Source organism: Lampris incognitus, chromosome 19 (assembly GCF_029633865.1).
Source record: "Lampris incognitus isolate fLamInc1 chromosome 19, fLamInc1.hap2, whole genome shotgun sequence".
Classification (NCBI taxonomy): Eukaryota; Metazoa; Chordata; class Actinopteri; order Lampriformes; family Lampridae; genus Lampris; species Lampris incognitus.
In genome coordinates this window covers 28,792,435-28,811,106 of record NC_079229.1, presented here as the reverse complement: position 1 = coordinate 28,811,106, position 18,672 = coordinate 28,792,435, and the positions used below count along the sequence as shown (strand labels likewise).

At 44.0% G+C, this 18,672-nt stretch overlaps 1 protein-coding gene across 1 annotated transcript; it reads right to left on the bottom strand.

The window, feature by feature from the left end:
• Positions 1-6,281: 6,281 nt before the first annotated feature.
• Positions 6,282-17,870, bottom strand: dync2i1 (dynein 2 intermediate chain 1). The gene is made up of 23 exons (XM_056299234.1): positions 17,856-17,870; positions 17,604-17,657; positions 16,772-17,501; positions 16,602-16,663; positions 15,420-15,644; positions 15,236-15,301; positions 14,597-14,665; positions 14,050-14,281; positions 13,742-13,844; positions 13,318-13,447; positions 12,810-12,921; positions 11,947-12,041; positions 11,635-11,764; positions 10,832-11,004; positions 10,116-10,278; positions 9,544-9,657; positions 9,337-9,398; positions 9,197-9,248; positions 8,975-9,035; positions 8,547-8,646; positions 8,275-8,406; positions 6,852-7,075; positions 6,282-6,743 (listed from the first exon to the last, which is right to left on the bottom strand). The coding sequence occupies exons 1-23, from the start codon at positions 17,868-17,870 to the stop codon at positions 6,575-6,577; spliced, it is 3,273 nt and encodes a 1,090-aa protein (XP_056155209.1). The 3' UTR covers positions 6,282-6,574.
• Between the last annotated feature and the right edge of the window lie 802 nt (positions 17,871-18,672).

Here is an 18,672-nt window from a genome sequence, read left to right as displayed (position 1 = left end):
TTGTCATGCTGTGAGTCTCAAACACTGGATTGGTTGAATGCCACTACAAACGCAAGCAGAATAGTAAAATGTTAGGAGCAGACACGTGGGTACATGTACAGCACCTCATGTAAATAACTCTGGGGCTCTTCTCAAATACCATTCCAGTTTAGGGAGAGTGTGTTTTTCTTTTTTCCTCTGCCACCGGGATGCAATGTGTTGGGCCTTCATGTAGTCCTCTTTTCGGGTAGAACGGAAGACGTTAAGGACCCGGGTGAAGCCGAGTGGCTTATTGTGTGCTTTGAGAGACAGAGATCTGCAATGCTGCTGGTGACATGGGGGGGGGGGCAGATAAGCACTAGTTAACCTCTTGTAGACTTGTCAAGGTGGAACCAGATATCCATCAGTGCCGCTAGATATTAAAACCGTAGTTAACTGGTATTACCGCCTTTTTCCACAAGCCGGGAAGGCACCGTCATTATGATGCGTGACTCTCAGCTTGTGTGACTTGATACCAGTAAGTAAAATCAACTGACGATTAGTGATCAGCTCTTGAGGTGCCTGGTTGTGCACTTCTAGTCACTCTACCAATTCGCCAAATGGGAGCAGTGGAGTAACAACCTTTCATTTTATAATAATACCGGTATCGACGGTGTTGAGTGAATACCACCAGTATTGCACTGATACTGTATTCCACTGGAAAAGCCATCCACCACAGCAAGCCCTCTGCTTGGCTAGCAAAAAACAGGGCCATGTTGGTCATGAACATCAACAAGCTTTCATGTGCTCTTATTTAGAAGTGTCAGGGTTGCAGGAAAGGACATCAGGAGCAGCGGAGCGCCAATGCAGCGAGGGCGATCCTCTCAGTTTTCAAGCACCTGTTATGCCCTTTTGTCATGGTTAAAAATACTTAAATGCTTGGCGATAAGGGATTTACTTTATGTTTTTCTTATTAGCTAAAAGAAACAGTGGTGTAGGTGACAGAGCTAGAGAAAACTTCCCATTAGTTTGGGTTTACCTTGTGTTTGGATGTCCAGTGATGGAGCCGGTCCTCAGCCCGCTCCTCCAGATATCGGAGCCACTGTGCAGCTGGGAGTCCCAGCTCTCCAGCTCTGGCCACAGCCACTGCTCCACCTCATAGACACCCATCACCTCCAACATGCACAGCCCTGTTTTGCTATAGACAGAAAGAGACAGGAGGATGCTTAAACCATATTTGGACCTGTTCCATCCATCCATCCATTATCCAAACTGCTTATCCTGCTCTCTATCCCAGCAGTCATTGGGCAGCAGGCGGGGAGACACTCTGGACAGGCCGTCAGGCCATCACAGGGCCCACACACACACACACAAACACACACACACACATTCACACCTAGGGACAATTTAGTACGGCCGATTCACCTGACCTACAGGTCTTTGGACTGTGGGAGGAAACCGGAGCACCCGGAGGAAACCCACACAGACACGGGGAGAACATGTAAACTCCACACAGAGGACAACCTGGGACGACCCCCCCCCCCCATAATAATGTTTATTGGCCATGTTGGTTTGCACATATACATGGAATTTGACTCCGGTTTCGTGGCTGTCTCAGTGTACTTAATATAGAATAACAACATTACAATACAACAATCTTCAGGTATATACACAAGGATTGGCATATACGGGCGAAATAAGAGGCCCAAATATAGTTCAGCTGTTCCTGTAGGATTTTCCTGACATCTTGGTTGCATCCAACTACAAAAACCATAGTCCACAATGACCTTGCAACTCATGAACAGGGTCTCACTGTTGAAAGATATTTATCAGGAGAGGGGTACAAAAGAATTTAGATATACCATGGAGCACAGTGAAGACAGTCATCAATACGTGGAGAAAATATGGCACAACAACGACGTTACCTTGAGCAGAACGTCCCTCCAAAGTTTGATGAGAAGACAGTTAGAAAACTAGTCAGTGAGGCTGCCAAGAGGCCAACGACAACATTAAAGGAGCTGCAGGAATTTCTGCCGAGTATGTTGCTCCCTACATGTGACAACAATCTCCTGTATTGTTCATGTGTCTGGGCTATGGGGTAGGGTGGCAAGACAGAAGCCTTTTCACATGCAAAAAAAAAAATCCAAGCCAGGCTAAATTCAAATAAATGGGGAGAGTTAAATCAAGAAGGGCATCTGACGTAAAACCTTTGCCAAATCACATGTGCGGATCATAAATCAGATTTCCATACAGGATCGGTTGAGGCCCAGGTCACCAACAACTAATACCGGTACTGTTGGTCAGCAGGGAGCCAATGCAAACTATGCAACTGTTGGATGAAGGAGAAGGAGAGGGGGAAGGCATGTCCAGAGGCAGCAGGGGAGGAGGATGGGTAGTAATGTGGAGGTGAGAGTTGGAACTTTGAATGTTGGCACTATGACTGGTAAAAGGAGAGAGCTGGCTGATATGATGGAGAGAAGGAAGGTAGACATCCTATGTGGGCAAGAGACCAGGTGGAAGGGGGAGTAAGGCCAGGAGCATCAGAGGTGGGTTCAAACTCTTCTACCATGGTGTGGATAGGAAGAGAAATGGGGTAGGGGTAATTTTGAAGGTGATGAAGATGACGACTAAAAGCTAAAGATAAGTATTAAAGAAAGAGCAGGAGTATAAACACATTTACAGACATTCAGTGGGTGGCCAGGTTCAGGTGGGTAACAGCTAGGGGAAAGAAGCTGTTTTTGAGCCTGGTAGTGCGGGCTCTGAGGCTCCTGTAGCGCCTCCCAGAGCGCAGGGGGGAGAACACTCCATGGTTGGGGTGGGTGGGATCTCTGTTGATGCTGAGACCCCTTCGAAGGCAGCGTTTGTGATAAATGCCTTATGGCTGGGAACTGGCTACCGGTGATATGCTGGGCCGCCTTGACGACCCGCTGCAGAGCTTTCTGGTCTACTGATGTGCAGTTGCCGTACCACACTGAGATGCAGCTGGTCAGGATGCTCTCAGCAGGATAGGGTTATGAAAGATAGAGATGGAAATGTCCTGACAAGCGAGGAGAGTGTCTGGAGAAGGTGGAAGGAGTACTGAGAGGGCCTGATGAATGAAGAAAATGAGAGAGAGAGAGAGAAAGTTGGATGAGGTGGGGATGGTGTATCAGGAAGTGCAGTGGATTAGCAAGGAGGACGTGAGGGCAGCTATGAAGAGGATGAAGAGTGGAAAGGCAGTTGGTCCTGATGACATACCTGTGGAGGCATGGAGATGTTTAGGAGAAATGGCAGTGGGGTTTTTAACTAGATTGTTTAACACAATCTTGGAAAGTGAGAGGATGCCTGAGGAGTGGAGAAGAAGCATACTGGTACTGATTTTCAAGAACAAGGACGATGTGCAGAACTGTAGCAACTACAGAGGTATAAAGTTGATCAGCCACAGCATGAAGACATGACAAAGAGTAATAGAAGCTAGGTTAAGAGGAGGAGAGGTGATGATTAGCGAGCAGCAGTATGGTTTCATGCCATGAAAGAGCACCACAGATGTGATGTTTGCTTTGAGAATGTTGATGGAGAAGTATAGAGAAGGCCAGAAGGATTTACATTGTGTCTTTGTGGATTTAGGGAAAGCATATGACAGGGTGCCGAGAGAGGAGGTGTGGTATTGTATGAGGAAGTCGGGAGTGGCAGAGAAGTATGTAGGAGTGGTGCAGGATATGTATGAGGGCAGTGTGACAGTGGTGAGGTGTGTGGTTGGAATGACAGATGGGTTCAAGGTGGAGATGGGATTACATCAAGGATCGGCTCTGAGCCCTTTCTTGTTTGTAGTGGTGATGGACAGGTTGACGGACAAGATCAGGCAGGAGTCTCCGTGGACGATGATGTTTGCGGATGACATTGTAATCTGTAGCGAGAGTAGGGTGCAGGTTGAGGAGAGCCTGGAGAGGTGGAGGTATGCACTGGAGAGAAGAGGAATGAAAGTCAGTAGGAACAAGACAGAATACCTATGTGTGAATGAGAGGGAGGACAGTGGAATGGTGAGGATGCAAGGAGTGGAGGTGATGAAGTGGATGAGTTTAAATACTTGGGGTCAACTGTTCAAAGTAACAGAGAGTGTGGAAGAGAGGTGAAGAAGAGAGTGCAGGCAGGGTGGAGTGGGTGGAGAAGAGTGTCAGGAGTGATTTGCAACAGAAGGGTACCAGCAAGAGTTAAAGGGAAGGTTTACAAGGTGGTTGTGAGACCAGCTATGTTATGTGGTTTGGAGATGGTGGCACTGATGAAAAGACAGGAGGTGGAGCTGGAGGTGGCAGAGTTGAAGATGCTAAGATTTTCATTGGGAGTGATGAAGAAGGACAGGATTAGGAATGATGATATTAGAGGGACAGATCTGGTTGGATGGTTTGGTGACAAAGCAAGACAGGCTAGATTGAGATGGTTTGGACATGTGTGGAGGAGAGATGCTGGGTATACTGGGAGAAGGATGCTGAATATGGAGCTGTCAGGGGAGAGGAAAAGAGGAAGGCCAAAGAGGAGGTTTATGGATATGGTGAGGGAGGACATGCAGGTGGCTGGTGTGACAGAGGAAGACGCAGAGAACAGGAAGAGATGGAAACAGATGATCCGCTGTGGCGACCCCTAACGGGAGCAGTAAAAAGTAGTAGTAGTAGTCTTTACCCCCGCCCCCCCCAGTTGGGCGAAGCGTTTAGAGACTGACTTGCATGTCTAGGGCAGGGGGGCCTCAGCAAATTGGTGGAGAGATGAGGGGAAATGCTAAAAAAAAATAATTTGTAAAAATAAAATCTAATTATTATTGTGTATTATTATAAAATATGGTATATAAAATATAATTTATAATAATATATAATTAAATATTTATAATAATATATGTGTGTCAGCCCTGTGATGGCCTGGCGGCCTGTCCAGGGTGTCTCCCCGCCTGCCACCCAATGACTGCTGGGATAGGCTCCAGCATCCCCACGACCCTGAGAGCAGGATAAGCGGCTTGGCTAATGGATGGATACTATAATAATCATTACAATATAATGTTGTTGAATGTTGTTTGTTATGTACATAATATTGTTAAACTAAAATGACAAACAATACTTAATTTAAATTGGTAACAGAAAAATTGAATGTCATGGAATGATTAAAGATTTGAAATACAAATTTAACTATTATTGCGTTAATGAAAGTAAGGAAATATATCCAGAAGTTTTTTTTTCTTCCATTTGCTGTAGTATTGTTAATAGATTTTTAGAGCCATCTCTCAAAAAGGGCCCCCCGGCCAGAGGCTAACGCTATTTGGAGGGCCTTGGCATGGAAAGGTTTGGGAACCCCTGGTTTAGGGAAAACATGCGGCTTTGTACTAACACGTTTTAGGACCACGTCTCCTTCTCCAACATGTTTAATTTAAAAAAAAGAAAAAAGAAAAAAGTTTGGAAGTTATTTTGAATGAAGTAACCTATAAGCCATATTCTCGTCTTCTGTAATTTTCCTATACGAATGAAAATGAAATGAAAGCCACTTTATTCAACATTGTATTCTTACAACGAATTGTGTTCTTACAATGAAATGAGTTCTCTGCATGTAACCCATCCTATTGTATAGGAGCAGTGGGCAGCTGCAGCACCCGGAGACCAACTCCAGGTCTTCTTTCCATTGCCTTGCTCAGGGGCACAGACAGGAGTATTAACCCTAACATGCATGTCTTTTTGATGGTGGGAGGAAACCGCAGCCTGCGGAGGAAACCCGCACAGACACGGGGAGAACATGCAAACAATACACAGAAAGGACTGGGATGGCATGGGGTTCGAACCCAGGATCTTCTTGCTGTGAGGCAACAGTGCTGACCACTGGGCCACGATACACTTATTTAGCTATTCAACATCTGGTTGGTAAGATTACATACATGTACTGTATGACCGGTAGCACGACATGTCTCTCTGAAACAGAAACACGTTATCTCCAGTATATTATGAAAACTGCCTTCCTTTAAACTTTCAAGTCTTAGTTTTGAACTGTGACATCCTGGTTTTGACCTCTTATGATTTTACCTCATAAATCAACACATGCAATTCGACCGCTCTGCACATCAACCAGACAAAGGTGTGTCTGAAGAGAGAAATCTTCATCATAAATAAGTAAAATACACTAAGAGATCTAGACAGTTTTATTTTCTGTAGTACAAAATTGAACTTGTATATAATAGTCATTCTCATGTATTCATTCATATGTACATCCACCAATAATTATTTACAATATTGTTAACGAGATCTATATATGGGTTTTTAATGTGTAGCTGCCTTTATTGCCCAAATAAAGACTCGTTGGTGTTTATTGTCATTATTTAGATCAAGTGAAAAGAAAATGAAGTCTGTTTTCTACCAGAACAAAACAATGTGTGTTTGTGATGGTGGGATTTTTATGAACACAAAGTGTAAAGAAAAAAAAATCATACAAATTAAATAAATGAAACTATAACTTTACACAGTATTACACAAAGTAGTGATAGTCTTTGACTGGAATGAAGAACTTACTTTGCAAAATTGATCGTGAAGCTGTTCAGGAACTTAACCAGACATTAACGTGGGTATATTTACAAATGTGTAAATGCATTAATTTCCCATGCATTATTTCACAAGCCTTCATTGATCATCCTCTCCAACTTTTCTTCCGCAGTATCAGGTACGCTAAATCTCCTTGTGAAATACTGCACCTCTATTTTCCCTGACTCGCATGCCAGCGCAATTCCAGAATATGTGGCTTGTTGTCCTGAGTCACCAAACACAGCCATGGCTGTCAACCTATGAACAAAGACAACAACAAAAAGACGATATAGGACAAAAGTATATTTCGATTCTGTTAACAGCAGTGCCCACTTAATTTGACTCGGAGGTCCTCGTCAAAGTTACCTGTTAGCGGTCATTCTTTCAGTTATGACAGGCTCTCGGTCATTTTCCAGCAGGTCCCATATGTAGAGGGTAGAGGCTGCGTCCAACACACAGAAAAGGGTGGGCCTGGTCTGGCCCCACTGCACCGAGACCACCGGCTCACCAGCCGTGCTGCTCCTCCACTCTGCCACAGGCTGCTCATGGGTGACTGTGTGAAGCCTGATTCTGCCATCCCCACAACCCACCTTGTTAGCAGCCAGAGCAAAGGGAAACGTCAAACGGTGCAGAAAAAAAACATTTAAAGTTGTGTATACACGCTCTCTAACATACTCACAACATGTCCAACACATGTAAGCTTTGACTTTGAATGGCTCAGACATGGCTCAACGGGTCCGACCATGTACCACGTGGTCTCAGACCTAACTACAAAATCTTGGCTTTAAAGCTGGCCAACCACTCGTGCTGCATGTCATATTCTCTGTTTCACTCAGAAACTGTGCGACAAAATATTCCATGTTGTCAAAAGAGCAAAATTTAAATGCGGAGCCAACAGCAGAAAAACAGCAGACTCCTTTCCTATGACAGTGACGCATTCGCCCTGCTGTCCTTCAGCAGGACCCTGTAGTTGACCCTGCTCTTTGACCTCTTTGAGGGGTGGGTTGTTATAATGGAGAGAGCATCTCCCTCAAAAATCAATAGTGCATTGCACAACATCACTTTTAATACTGTATGTTTTAATTTCCTTTCTTTTTTTTTTGGATTTTTACCCATTTTTCTCCCCAGTTGTACCTGGCCAATTACCCCACTCCTCCGAGTCGTCCCGATCACTACTCCACCCCTCTGCTGATCTGGGGAGGGCTGCAGACTACAACATACCTCTTCCGATACATGTGGAGTCTCCAGCCGCCTCTTTTCACCTGGCAGTGAGGAGTTTTGCCAGGGGGAGGATCACGCTATTCCCCCCAGTTTCCCCTACCCCCGAACAGGCGCCCCTACCGACCAGAAGAGGCGTTAGTGCAGCAACCAGGACACATACCCATATCCGGCTTCCCACCCGCAGACACGGCGGCTTCCCACCCGCAGACACGGCGGGTGGGAATACCTAACCATGGCTTTGTACCTGTAGGGACACTCGACCAAGCTGGAGGTAACAGGGGAATTCGAACCGATGATCCCCATGTTGGTAGGCAATGTAATAGACCGCTATGCTATCTGGACGCCCCTTAATTTCCTTTCTTTCTTTTATCCTTGAATGCACGTCTTTGTTCTGTAAAGTCTGTTTTTAGAATTCAAAAGCCTGACCAGACACAGGGGTTCCACATCAGCTCAGGCTGCAAAAACCTAAGGAGTTTTTCTGTAACAATGCCTGCTTAAATTTCCCCTGGTAGAAAATAAACAAACAAACAAACAAATAAGCAGAATGTCACACAAACTTGCATGTTACCAAGAACAAGTTTTGCTTGAACGGTGAGAAGTGGATGGAAGTGACATCAGCGGGTTGGACTCCAGCCTCCTGCGACCTGTAAAACTTTGGCAAGGTCTTCAACCCATGGGTGGTTCCATGGCTGACCAGACTCTGAAGAAAATGAGCCAAACACAAAAAAGCCCACCAAACCCATTTCTCAGTGATACTGACTGTGTGAAGTGTAATTTGATGAATATTTTGGAGGGGGTGGTGTGGAACATGAAGCATGTTGTGGAAAAGAGCACACTCACCATATTAGTGCCAATAAAGAAACTGTTAGAGTTGTCCGGCTGGAATTTTAAGAGAAGCGTTTGCGACGGCCCCGTTTTGGTCGCACTCCTGGTTGACGTCCTGGAAGACATGGGAAGAGGAGAGTTAAAAAGATTAATAACGAAATATGGAACGGAAGAGTTGCATGCTGGGGTCAGAAGCCATGATATTCCTAGCCATAAACAAATCAACGTGCCACAGCGGAAAAGGACACCGCATCATATTTAACACAGTACATATGAGACTGCAGACACGAGGTGATAACAACAACAGTATATACGATGTAACAAACAGGATCGCATGACCCATGTGGAGCAGCTGTGTCCCACCGATCAAAGACATTGTGGGTATTTTTGGCTAGCTTGCTGGCAGTGACAAATGATCACAAACAGATATCAATCTATCTCACCTCTCAGCAGTGAGCAGGGAGGAACTGTGGAGCAACTTTACTTTGCCCCCTGGCCTAAGCCCTGCAGCAAGAATGAGAAGGGGGAAAAGAGAAAGAAGGAGAGGGAGAAAGAACGGGGGAGGGGTAGTAAAGGATGGAGTAAGAGAAGCGTTCACCATGTGCAAAACAGACCAATAAATTTGGGGGGAAAAGTAGGTGTGCATTGAAATGTGACTGACGCACCCAAGTCTGTCTGGGAACATGTGTCACTGGCTTTAGGGAGTTCCACCACCACCTGTTGGACACAGATAGGAAGTCATGCTGATTCAACACAAGATGGGGAGCTTACATAACAAATGACCATTTTGAGTGTTCTGACCTACCCAGAGATTTAAAACACCGTTTTTATCCAGAGAGGCTAACTGGAATGACAATCCCAACGAGCCTGGATTTTGAAAGAGAGTAAGAAACCAGCAAATATCATTCTCTACTGTTAAGAAACAAGACCTGATGTCAAAAGCAGCTAACCATGGCTTTGTAGTTTCATTGATAGTTAAGTGATTCAGCCATTGTTTTATTCTCTTTCTTACCGTCCTCATACGCCAACAGGGGGAGCTCTGACCTCATCCCCGCTGCTTTGATGGAGGGAACCACTTCCACAGAGCTCACTGAGGACAAATGACCCGAGGTGGCCAGCACAGCGTCTATAAATGACGAGGTGACAGAGAAGAGGTGAATTGATGAGTAGTGAAGCCTTTTACGGCCAAAAAGAGTCATTTTACAGCATGTTATGATTATTTGGTAAGCGCATATTTTCTACAGGTTTATATTGTAGCTCAGTGTGCAGCATTCAGCTTACACGAGCTTGCGCAGTACTGAACCAATTAAAAAAATTCTGCTACCCATCACTCGATTTGACTCTCAAATATCAGAAAATAGGGCTTAGGTTAAGTTTAGGGCTTTAAGTTGTCTGTTTCATTACATTCTATTCATTTAATAAGTATATACATGTCAGTACGATGTTCATACAGTGGGGACTTGACTACACTTTAAGTGATTGACTGCTTATCGTGATCATATCAGCTTGGACAGATGTGATCACTACAGGCGGTTTCCATTTCTACTCGATTAACATGCATATGAAACCATATCTGGGACTTACCTGTGGAGAAGGTGGGGTGGCGGAGCGTCCACTCATCGTCGCCTATCCCCAGGCAGTAGTGGTTACTGCTGTGCTCCCTCAGATCCCACAGAACCACAGAACCCACGGACGTACCTGCAAACACCAGGGTGGCCTTGCCTGGGCTGAAGCAGCAACAGCGCACCTGAAGCACAAAACGTTAAAAAAGGGGAACGACGTCAGCCTTTTCTGTCCCAGATTTCAGTAGAAGTGAGTGTTCGAGGTGATTTTGGTTGTGAGACTCTGGTGTGTGTTCCAGCCTGTGTATGGATCAGTTTTGAACTGCGGTGAAAGAATGCCTTGTGTATGGATATTCTGTATCGGGATATTTGGTTGTGTTAATCCAGAGAGCCAGGCAAATTTTCCTCATGTTTACATCTTGCTGTTTGTGGGAGCAAATTACCCATTCTTGGGATTGCAGTTCAACAAAAATGCAAAGGAAAAACTTATGATCATTGTGGATACATTTAGTATTAATGTTGTCTTACACTTATACAAAAAACACTCAAAAGTGGAAATAAAGTAAATAAAAGCCTCAGTTATGTCCTAAGACTGCATGTCTTCGCATTGTACTGAATGAGAGCATGAGTATTTATCACATCATTATATTTTTTATTCATGTGACAGTATTCTTGTTGGCATTAATTTATTATAACTGCTATTTGGCCCAAAACTTGCTGAAATTCCAAAAAAGTAACCTCAGACTCGTAGACAAGGATTTTCTGCGGCCTGGAGGGCTCCCAGATGTTCCAGATGCAAATGATGGTGTAGCTGTCCAGACGCACAGCGCTGGGCTCCGCGGTGGGGCTGTGGACTGACAGCATGGTGTGTCTCTTAACCTCAGAGAAGAGCATCAGGCTGACTTGACGACCTGTGAACAAGAAGTGAAGGTGAGTGTCCCAAAGGATGAGCAGGTCATTGTAAGGCTTATGAGCCTTTTTCCAAATCTTTCCTGCCTGTTTTCAATGTACTGTCTGAACAAGGCAGCAAGGTAAAGGTCAACCTATTGATAAAATACCCCAAGTGTTAGCCAAAATGGCCGCACACACAGGCTAAATGCTCTAAGAGATGGTTATGTCCTGGAGATGGGCCAGTAGATTCATGACGACGTAGCCTAAGGTCTTCTTTGGTAACCACTGACAAGTTAGCACACTGGGTCGTGACATGGGTTTATACATCGGCTTGCCTGAATAATCTTCAGTGTTAATGCTTATTCTGGAGTTTGGCACAGGGAGAGTAACATCATACCCTCTATATAAGTAAATACTTAACAAAGTCTATAAATATACTGATCACCAGACAAATAATGTATTGTGCGGGGTTACAGACCCTGGTTAAGGTAAGGGTTGATAAGGTCGGGTTGGTTAAAAAAAGCCTGGCTAAGGTAAAAGGGGATGGGTGGGACAAGTGGGACTGGTGGCTATGGATACTGGTGAACATAGGGTGGACAGGGAACCGGATAAAGTCTTAAAGAAACAGTTTTCACAGTCTTGGTGTGTACCATAAAGAAAAGGCAACTTTGTGTTGAACTGTAAACTGCCGTCGCTGAAGGACAGAGCATCTGTGTGTGTCCTTGGCTTCAACAGTGACTGTCTCTCAGCATGCTCTTCCTCCAACAGCACAGTCATTACCTGGATGGGACAACAACCAAATAATAATAATAATAATAAAAAAAAACTGTGGTCAAAAGGGACAACAGCCCACAAAAATAATTTAAAAAAAAGCAGTTCATGGTGTTTCTCAGATAAAAGTGAGTTTGCATATGGGAAAGAAATAAAATAAAATAAAATTAAAATGACTGTGATGAGAATACCTGTGAGGCGGAGCGTAAAAAGGTTAACAGACGCTGTGAGTCAATGTTGATGTCAGCTGTGCTTCTATCTCTTGCCTCTTGAGAAAGGTGCGGATCTGTGAAGACATGGTAAACGACACGTTCAGAATCACATTTTTTTACGGGTGCATTTACACGTATATGGACTCTAACTTGTTGGCCTGCCCACACGAAACACTTGTTTTTGTTTTTGTTGGGGGGGATCCCCCCCTCTTTTCTCCTCAACAGCATTTGGCTAATTACCCCACTCTCCGAGCTGCCCCCGGTCGCTGTTCCACCCCCTCTGCCGACCCGGGGAGGGCTGCAGACTACCACATGCCTCCTTCAATATATATGGAGTCGCCAGCCACTTCTTTTCACCTGACAGTGAGGAGTTTCACCAGGGGGACGTAGCGCGTGGGAGGATCACGCTATTCCCCCCAGTTCCCCCCCGAATAGGTGCCCCGACGGACCAGAGGAGTAGCTAGTGCAGCGACCAGGACACATACCCTCATCTGGCTTCCCACCTGCAGACATGGCCAATTGTGATTGTAGGGACGTCCGACCAAGCCGGAGGTAACACGGGGATTCGAACTGGCGATCCCCGTGTTGGTAGGCAACAGAATAGACCGCTACGCTACCCGGACGCCCCATGAAACACTTGTAACAGTTGTTTACGTCTTCAACAAGACAGCAAAGGATGTAATGGTATAACTGGCCTCTGAGATACAGTGTTCACATAGGAGAATTCTGCACAGGTACATTAACTACTTACAAACTTATACACAGGTGGGTGATATTGTCCTAAGTACATGTAATAAATATGGTTAATGTGTAAGGTTAACTTGATTTGAGCGTTTTCTCACTTCCACACGCGCCGTTCCTCTCGGCTGGATGCTGTGTCCACTTCTCACACAGTTCAATCTCCTCTGTCTGAATGTCTCGGTCTGTGTTGTCCTCATTACACTGAACGTACGCCTGACGGGAGAAGATTCACAAGAAGGTTTGCTGTGGCTTCTTTTGTAACACAAAGCAAAGAAAAAGTTGTGCATCTTGGAATATATTTTCTTCTAGATAGTTATGTGGATATGATTCTGTTTTATCTGCAAACTATGTTTTCACACGCCAGGAAATGGGTTGCTTGCATTGGATACTTCAGCAAGACAAAAAATTGTAAAATTCGGCTATTATCCACATCAGAATTTTACACTAAGCACATCACTAAAAACATTTAAAATATTGCACTGAAAAATACAAAGTAATGTTAACAAGAATATATCACATCCAGAGAGTGTTATGAATACTGTCCAGTATTCTGACTTCCATGTCGGGGATTTAAGTAAATGAAGGGAGGCAATTAAGCCAAAGACAAACCTGTTTAGTATTTGTATTTCCAAAGGTTTTGATGTACATGTCATATTCACTGACAGGGGGGAGGTCCAAATGGGAGAACGTCACAGAAAAATCCAGGTCAATCAGGCGAAACAGCTCAGTGCTGCGTTTCCTGACGTCCCCAAGAAGATCAACAAACAATGACAAATAGAAAAAAGGCCACAATCAAGAGGAGGAATGAGAAGAGAAGACAAACCGTATTGAAAATCCACTCGCTCTTGCAGTTTATTATACTGTACACAGCTCTTTCAAAAGTGTTGCCTGTGCACTTACATCAGTCACACAACAAAAGAACTACAAAAGTTATGGAAATTTGACGTTTATGTTATACATTTTCCTTAGGAATCTATCTACGGAATTTCTTCCCCCCATTTGACATGAACATGCTCATTCCAGTCAGACGTACTTCTGTTTGTTGGCAACTTTCTTGTGGACTTGGCGCTGCTTCGCGGCCACGAAGTCAATAAACTTTCCATGCTGAGAACCTCTGTTCTGCACCTTGTCCGACTCTGCAGACAGAACAGCAGGTGCTATCAGCAGGGAGCACCGCGTGTCACCTCTCCACCCACAAGTATGTATTATTGTTGTTGTTTTCCAAGAACGGATGAAGGCACGCGAAGTGAAAACGTGGAAAACATTGAGACAAACAAAGTACAAACACTGAGTACTTCAGAAAAAGCTAACTTGTCTCAGAGAGAGGATGTCAGAAGATACCTGTGTGTAGCACGGGCTTGTCGTCCTCCTCTGAGCTGATACTTTGTTTGGTCTGTGCAGTTCCAACTCGCTTGTTCTCCTCATCCATGGCTCTCCGAATTGCCTTGATCTCCTCACTCGGTTGTGCCGAATGCACGCCTCCTCCTTCACTGACCTGCGGATGGTGTGGCTCCCGTTCGGGTTCATTTTCACCAGCACTCTCGTCCAACTCCTCAAAGTCCTCCTCGTAATCCTTGGAAAAAGAGCAGTTTCACTGCACTTCAATACATTTCTCATTAAGTAGGAAATGATGTTTGACAAATGACTATGAGATGACTCAAACACAAAGAGCAATCATGGAGGTGCTTGTTAAGAAAAAAAGGGCCTCATCATGATTCAGAAGACTTACCGCTTTCTTGAGAGACATATCCATTGAAGGCATGCAAAATTAAAATTAAGCAAACAATGAGGTGAATGTAAAAATAATAACAATTCAAAAATAATCAGAAATAGTCAAAACATTCTTGGATATGACTTAGCTCACCACCTAAAGCCAGTATCATATTACCTCAAAATCATCTTCATATTCCTGATCTCCATAGTCTTGATCTTCAGCCAGTTCTTCAACATTTTCACCCTGCAATTGTGATACAACTTTAACTTTCTGGACAGCTGAAAAGTCACCACTAGCGATCTCTGAGTACTTTCGAGTGATTTGGTGTGTGCAATCTGTTAGGTTGACAGACTTTCAGACAATAGCATACTTGGCCAGGGCAAAACATATTAAAAGCAAAAAGCTGAAACATACAGAAGATGGCAGGGAACACTGGAAGTAGCCATAATAACACCGATAAATGACAGCATTTGCAGGTGGGACATACAGAAAGTGGAAGAGAAAAAACAGCATGCAATTCCTTGACCGATTATAAAGTCACCACCCCCACTCAAAAAAAATAACTTTGTTAAAAGAAACACTCAACGATAGGAAAAGTGCTCAATAAATAAGGAGCAAAACAATCCAGCGATTCAAGCAAACTCTCTATGAGACAGTACAAGCCAGTTTCATGCCATAAGCAATATATCTTTAACTCGTAGAAGCCTTGGTATATGCCTGTATGGTCAGAAAAAACAATGAATTGCTTTCATGCAAGTATTGCAATGAGCAGGCTTAAGTGGCAGAGCAGGTTCACCAAAACAAGCATCTTACAGGCAATTCAGCGTCTCTTAAATCTGTCACACGAGCCGCCAAGGGCTCAGAGAGTACCACTACTTCCTGGATCACAAGAAAAGGAGAGACATGGCACAAGAGTGCCCTAAAATCAATCAGAGAACCATCACCATAAAAATGACAAAAAAGTCCTGTAAAGATTATTAGGTTAAGTGATATTAACCTTTGTTAGCGAAGTCTTAATCTTATCACCATGACTTCGGTCAGATGCTGGAGTCTTGGCGCTGGTCTTGTCTCTATGACTCCTCTCTGCATCTGCCTCCTGCCTGTGTCTTCTCTCTCGATGCCTCTCCTGTTCTGCTTGGTCTCTGTTGTCACGGTGATGACGGTCCGACTCCGTCTGGTCTACCCGCTCCCTGGCTTCGCTGCCATATCGATGCCTTTCGTCCTTGAGAAAAGAAAGATTGTCAAAAGTAAAATAATTTAACAGCCTGCAGGCCTCAACTGGACTACCCATACAGAGTGTTTGTGTGTATGTATATGCGAGAAGGGTGAATGTGGAATATTTGGGTTTCTTTACAAGTGTCTGTGAATGTTCTCATTCACAGACATGTTTACAAGTGTTTTACATTCTTTCACAAAGAATATTCTTTATCTGTTTTTTTAAACTACACTTAAACTACACTGTGTTGTACAGAATGCAACCAGTTGTTCTGTGGCTGCACAGAACCACTGGCTGAATCTTAATTTGAACTTAATCTTGAATACAGGTGATAAATACAACTCAAAATATATAATGTTGTGAGATGTTAGAGATTTTATCTTTTTTTTAATCAACATTGTAAGCCTCATTGCAGAGAAAATTTGCAAAATTTATTTTTTCTGCTAAACCCATAACTACTCCCTCTTAACCTCTCCTTTGTATTCTATCACTTGGTATCGTCAATATGGCTTCATTAGAGGTAGAATTTCATAGGGAGACCATTTACAGAGATGCAAGTAAAAGTGCTCTATCACCTTTAATCTGCTCAAACAAATCAATCTTTTGATAAAAGTTTTTAATTTTTCTGATGCGTCAGCTTTTCTCAGTTGTTGGTTAGCTAAAAGCACGAGTCAGCTAAGCTAATATTATCTCCGCTCGACCAGTGCAAGGCATCTATTCTACAATGTCAATGTACATGTCAATCAGGATATTATGTAATTAATATGTAATGTTAGCAACTCAATTTAAAATGTGGAGTCAATACTAGGTCTACTTCTATTAACAAACTTTATGCAAATCTGACAGGATCCTTAGATACACTCACAGACACACACAGCGTGCAGAATAGAATTTATCTTACTGTAGGGTCTGTGAAAGGGTTTCCATTTGTTTATCAACAGAAAGTCAAGACAAGGTGCTTACATGTTGCCCTCTCTCTTTATGTCTCCTTTCTCTCTGTTCTTTTCTGCGTTCTTCTTTGTACCCTATAAATCAGAACAATAGAATTATTGGTCTCATATGCAAAACTACAGTATCATGATGCCAATATGAAAATGAAGGTGAATGCATTGCTGGCATAATGATAATTTTACCTCTTTCTTCCTTTTGTTCAGAAAAGTTTCTGTCTGCATGTCTCTCTCGTCTTTCTCGGTCACTTCTTCTGTTATACAGATCATCTTTGTGTGGTTCCCATTCTCTTACGTGCTCTCGATCTCTATGCCTGTCTCTCTTCTCCCTGTCTCTCTGCTCTCTGTCATGCTTTCGTTCCCTCTCTGTCATTCCTTCCTCACTCACCTCATGGCTCTTTCTCTCCCCCTCAGTCCTGCGCTCTCTGTCTCTTTCTTCTCTCCTTCTTTCCCTGTCTCTCTCTTCCCTCCTTTTGTCTCTGCCCTTCTGGTCCCCTCTTTCTCGCTCTCTTACCCTCTCTCTCTCTTTATCCCGACTTCTCTCCTGGTCCCTTTCCCGTTCCTGGGTCTCCTTTCCATCCCTGTCATGTCTCCTCTCCCTATTCTCCCTGTACTTGTCACCTTGTTTGTTTGTATCTGCTACTCTCTCTCTTTCTCTTCTCTTCTCCCTGTCTCTCTCCACCCTGTCATCCCCCCTGTCCCTTGAGCTCTCTTTCCTTTTCTCTTGATAACGGTCTTTTTCTCTCTCTTTCTGTTTTCCCCTCTCCCCTGTGCTGTCACTTTCCCTGCGCTTGTTTCTCTCTTGCCAAGCAGCTTTCTCTGGGTCCCTATGGCGCCTCTCTACAGACTCCCCACCCCTGTGTCTCCTCTCATTCTCATCTCGCCTCCTGACGCGGTCATCTCCTTGGCCTCCATCCTGAATGAGGTGAAAATATTATTGGCATGTGTAAATAGTAAGCTGTAGTTCCACTCGCAGTTTACATTACAAACAGAGGATGCTCAACTCATAGAAACCTACCAAAATGTGTCTTCTTAAATCAGCTGGTTTCCAGGTGTCTTCCTTGGTTATTTTCTAAAAGAGTGGATGTCAACACCAGTTAACCATATCGGTTCAAATGTGACGTAAAGAAAATCATCACAACATCACAGCAAATTACAACTAGCACACTAGGTAACATAGCATACATGCTACTTCCCATGACAAATAACGGCGCAATGTACGCCCCCGGTTAAGTGGATATGGACTGAGAGCAGATGTAAGGATATTCACCTTCTCCGTTTGCATATTATCATCAGTGCTTTTTATTTCAGTTCATTCAACAGTACTTTAGAAAACAGCTTTTGTTTCTACATTGAAGCCGCCATGATTGCCAATCTTGCCGGCGCAACCGCAGTAGGCTGCAGCTAAGGACAACGCGTCATGTCACCTTGACAACAGACGTAACCAATCGATGGCAGAGCAATCGCTGGAGAAAACTAGATCGCCATGGAAACCGTCTTGATTTATTTGTAACGGGTTAATCTCACTCTTCGTTTTATTTTATTTGTCATTTCATTTCTATGGCGACAGGCACGGGCGTAAGTCTACGAATACCGGGATGGCATCCAGCGCGTTACCTGAGCCCCCGTCCATAAGGTTAGTGGTTGTGTCAGGAAGGGCGTCCGACATAAAAATTTGACAAATCAGTCAATAACAATAATGGTCGAGGGCCGGGTTAACAACGGCTGCCATTGGTGCTGTGCCCTCACAGAGTACCGATGGAAACTATAAAATCAGCTGTGGCGACCCCTGAGAAACAGGGAACAAGACAAAAGAAGAAGAAGAAGAAGAATCTCATTCTTCATTTCTTTCCTAAATGGGTTATTTCTAATAATCAATTTCAGTTAATGTATTGTAAACTACTAATAATACACGTTAGCCCCCAGCTAAGGGATCTGACCCTTTAGCCGAGCGGTTAGCGATGTCGCCTTGTGGTGCAGCACAACTCGTATCGAATCCCGCACTGGGCAAGGAAATAACCGGTTACATTGGTGGCAGCGGTGGGATCCGGAAGTGAAACACCCTGGACAGGCCATCACAGGGCCCA